This window comes from Musa acuminata, chromosome BXJ2-5 (assembly GCF_036884655.1).
Source record: "Musa acuminata AAA Group cultivar baxijiao chromosome BXJ2-5, Cavendish_Baxijiao_AAA, whole genome shotgun sequence".
NCBI classification, from domain to species: domain Eukaryota; kingdom Viridiplantae; phylum Streptophyta; class Magnoliopsida; order Zingiberales; family Musaceae; genus Musa; species Musa acuminata.
This window is the reverse complement of record NC_088342.1, coordinates 36,397,191-36,400,197: the sequence shown is the minus strand read 5'-3', so window position 1 is coordinate 36,400,197 and position 3,007 is coordinate 36,397,191. Positions and strand designations below refer to the sequence as shown.

The 3,007-nt window shown below is 50.7% G+C and overlaps 1 protein-coding gene across 1 annotated transcript; it reads right to left on the bottom strand.

The window, feature by feature from the left end:
• Positions 1-320: 320 nt before the first annotated feature.
• Positions 321-2,711, bottom strand: LOC135612656 (BTB/POZ domain and ankyrin repeat-containing protein NPR5-like). Its single transcript, XM_065109213.1, has 2 exons — positions 2,048-2,711; positions 321-1,443 (listed from the first exon to the last, which is right to left on the bottom strand). The coding sequence occupies exons 1-2, from the start codon at positions 2,561-2,563 to the stop codon at positions 442-444; spliced, it is 1,518 nt and encodes a 505-aa protein (XP_064965285.1). The 5' UTR covers positions 2,564-2,711; the 3' UTR covers positions 321-441.
• Positions 2,712-3,007: the final 296 nt, after the last annotated feature.

Here is a 3,007-nt window from a genome sequence, read left to right as displayed (position 1 = left end):
GCAAGTCTCAAGCAAATAATGGCATACTGTAAAGATAGCAAATAAAAGGAAATGCTGGGGAGGCCAGAGAGATGAAAATTGAAGAGACTGACATGCATCTCTTTCATCATTCATAGCTCACTCAGTTTCTCGCTATCTCCCTCTTTAAATTGCCCACATGCCGGTGTTCCATCAGCCTGTAAACTGAAAAAATATAGGCAAACTCATAATCCAAACAAAACAAAAGAAAAATATGGCAATCATGTCATATTAATGTATAGATGTAGCTGTATATTCCTGTTAAGCTAGGTCACCACTGATTCAGAGCAAATTGAAGTTCCTTTTCTGAAACTTGAATCTCTTGCCTTGCATTGAGTATTAGAGATAGCGAATGATGCAATTAATGTGAGATAGACAGTAGTGAGACAAATAGGAAGTTCTTTCAAGCTTACAAGGCAGTAGTCATGGGAAACCATGAGAAGAAAACATGCTCGATAAGCCAATGTTACCAACACCACCACCACCTAGAGATCTACTGCTGCTGCTATCACCAGCTCCATCACTCATCTTGCACCCCAATCGTTCCGCCATTCCCAGATTCAGATACACCATTCTCGAATCCAAGCTGAGGTTGACCATGCTGCTACTTGTGTGATTTGCGTTGCAAGTGTTCGATTCCTGCTGATTCATCGGGGGATAGATTGCCGAGTGAGGATGATTTCCACCGCCGCCACTTTTAGCGTCCTCGCGTGACATGACCAGTGCCGCCGATTGGACTAGCTCCAGGCAAAGCCTAAGCTTGTTCGGCTCGATATGTGTCAGGCCCGGGACAGCGCCCTTGAAGAGGAAGTCGGACGTCAGGTTGCGAAGAATGTCGAGCGGGGTCACGCCATCGAACGTGCGAATGTTGGGATCGGCATGGTGGTCGAGGAGGACGGCTACCATGTCGGGGCACACCATTTTTGCGGCGATGTGGAGTGGGGTTTTTCCAGCAGGACCGGCGCGGAAATTGACGTCAGTGGCGCCGAGCTCAAGCAGCGCCTTTACGACCTCGCGGGTGCAGTTCTCGACGGCGTAGTGCAGGGCAAGCGCGTCGTCGAGGTTGAGCCCCTCCCCCATCACCATCAACTTGACAAGCTCGACATCTGACGAGTCGAGAGCACGGCGCATTCGACGAATCTTGTGGTGGTCCTCGAGCTCAGTGGAAGCGCCGGCGGCTTCGAGAGAATGGTGGTGAGTGATGAAGGAGCGGCCGGTGAGGGAGGACTTGAGACGGAGCTCCTCGATCTTGGCCACGATGTCAATCGGCAGGTGCTTGGCGAGCACCTCGGGCGGGATGCCGGACTTGGCGACGAGGTGGGAGCAGGTGATCCACAACTGGTTCATGTCTTGCTTTCTCGACGCGATTAGGACCTTCATCACGTCCTCGATCGTCGCCTTCTCCACCATGCTAGCCAATTGCTTCTGCACCCAGCCAACGGGTATGAAACAAATTCTAGGAACAACATTTCGCCAACAATAATGGTGATTAATAACAGTGTAGAATAGTGCAAAAAGGGAATCATAGGTTTGGCCTGCATAAAATATTAGAGGGGATGGGAACAAGGCGACTGTGTTTGTGGGGAATGGCGAAGAAGAGGCGTCTAATTCAAGATATGACTGTGAATGCTGCATGCAGTGGGACAACGAAAGGATCAATTGTTGGTAAAGGAAAAGCAAACCCTAATCTAGGTTAGAAACATCTTGTTCTGGTGAAAGATGGTCAAATTTTGATTTGAAGGAGACATACTGTGCACTATGCCATACAGCAAAGAAGGTTGCTGTTCACACAGTAACAGGATGGGAAGATCTCAAGAGGAAGAAATGAGGCACACAGTAGACATAGATGTCCCTAAAAGAGAAAGCACAGCCATCATCAGTAAATGAACCAAAGACGAGGAAATAAAAAAGCACGGAAAGAAGCAACCGAGGACTCCTAAAATAAGACGGAGATTGATGCCGGGATACAGGAAATCGGGGATCGATTTGGGATATACGGTCTTAGCAGAATGACAGATCTGCAGCGGACCTGAGTGAGAAGCGCGAGCTGCTCGATGCCGAAGGACCGTGCGGCGGCTAGGGTGTCGAGAGCGAGGTCGACGGCGGCGGTGCAATGGGTGTGCCAGCAGCCACGGTCGCTGCAACTGGGGCGAGGCTCGTGCTTCTGCGGCACCAGCGGGACCTGACCGCTGTACATGAACTGGAGCATCAGCAAGAACACCTCGTAGCTGACGTAATTCACCGGGATGACACTGCCGGCAGTGCACGCGCTGCCCCTCGGGGAGGACGACGAAGACATGGAGGCCCCGCCAGTCGGTGACCGCGGGCTATGGCGATCATGAGGGTTGAGGAGGAGGAGACCGGATGGCGAGGAGGGTTCGGCGCCGCAGAAGAACTTGCGGAAAAACAGGCTGCGGGCGGCGAGGACGCAGCGATGGGCATGGACGAGGCGGCCCTCGACGCTGAAGGTGACGTCGCTGAACGCTTGCCCGTTGATCAGGAGGTTGAGGTAGTCCAAGGAGAGGGACTTGAGTGACTCTTCCATGCCTTCCGACTCTCTCTCTCTCTCTCTCTCTCTCTCTCGCTCGCTCGCTCGCTCTATTTTCTTCTCGCTTTGCTTCTCTACGGAGAACCCTTTGTCCTGTCTGGTGTCTGATTTCTGACTTTTCTCGCTCACACACGCACACTCACACTCACTGTCTCTTAAGGTTAAGATGCATCTGATAACAAGTCTGGATGAGAAAATTTTGTCAGGGAAAGAGAGGATGAGAAGAGACTGGAAAAACGAGCTACAACAATGATTGTTGCAACTGGGATTTCACTTTCTTTTCTTCATCTTTTCTCTCCTCTGGTTTTGCTTCTGCTCATGCTTCTGCTTCTGGTCCTTGTTCTACAGCAGCTATCTGCAGTTATGGTGGATTTAGATTTCCTATATATTTTGTTCAGAGAGAGAGAATGAGGAAGGGAAGAAAGAGGAAGGGGAAAGAGG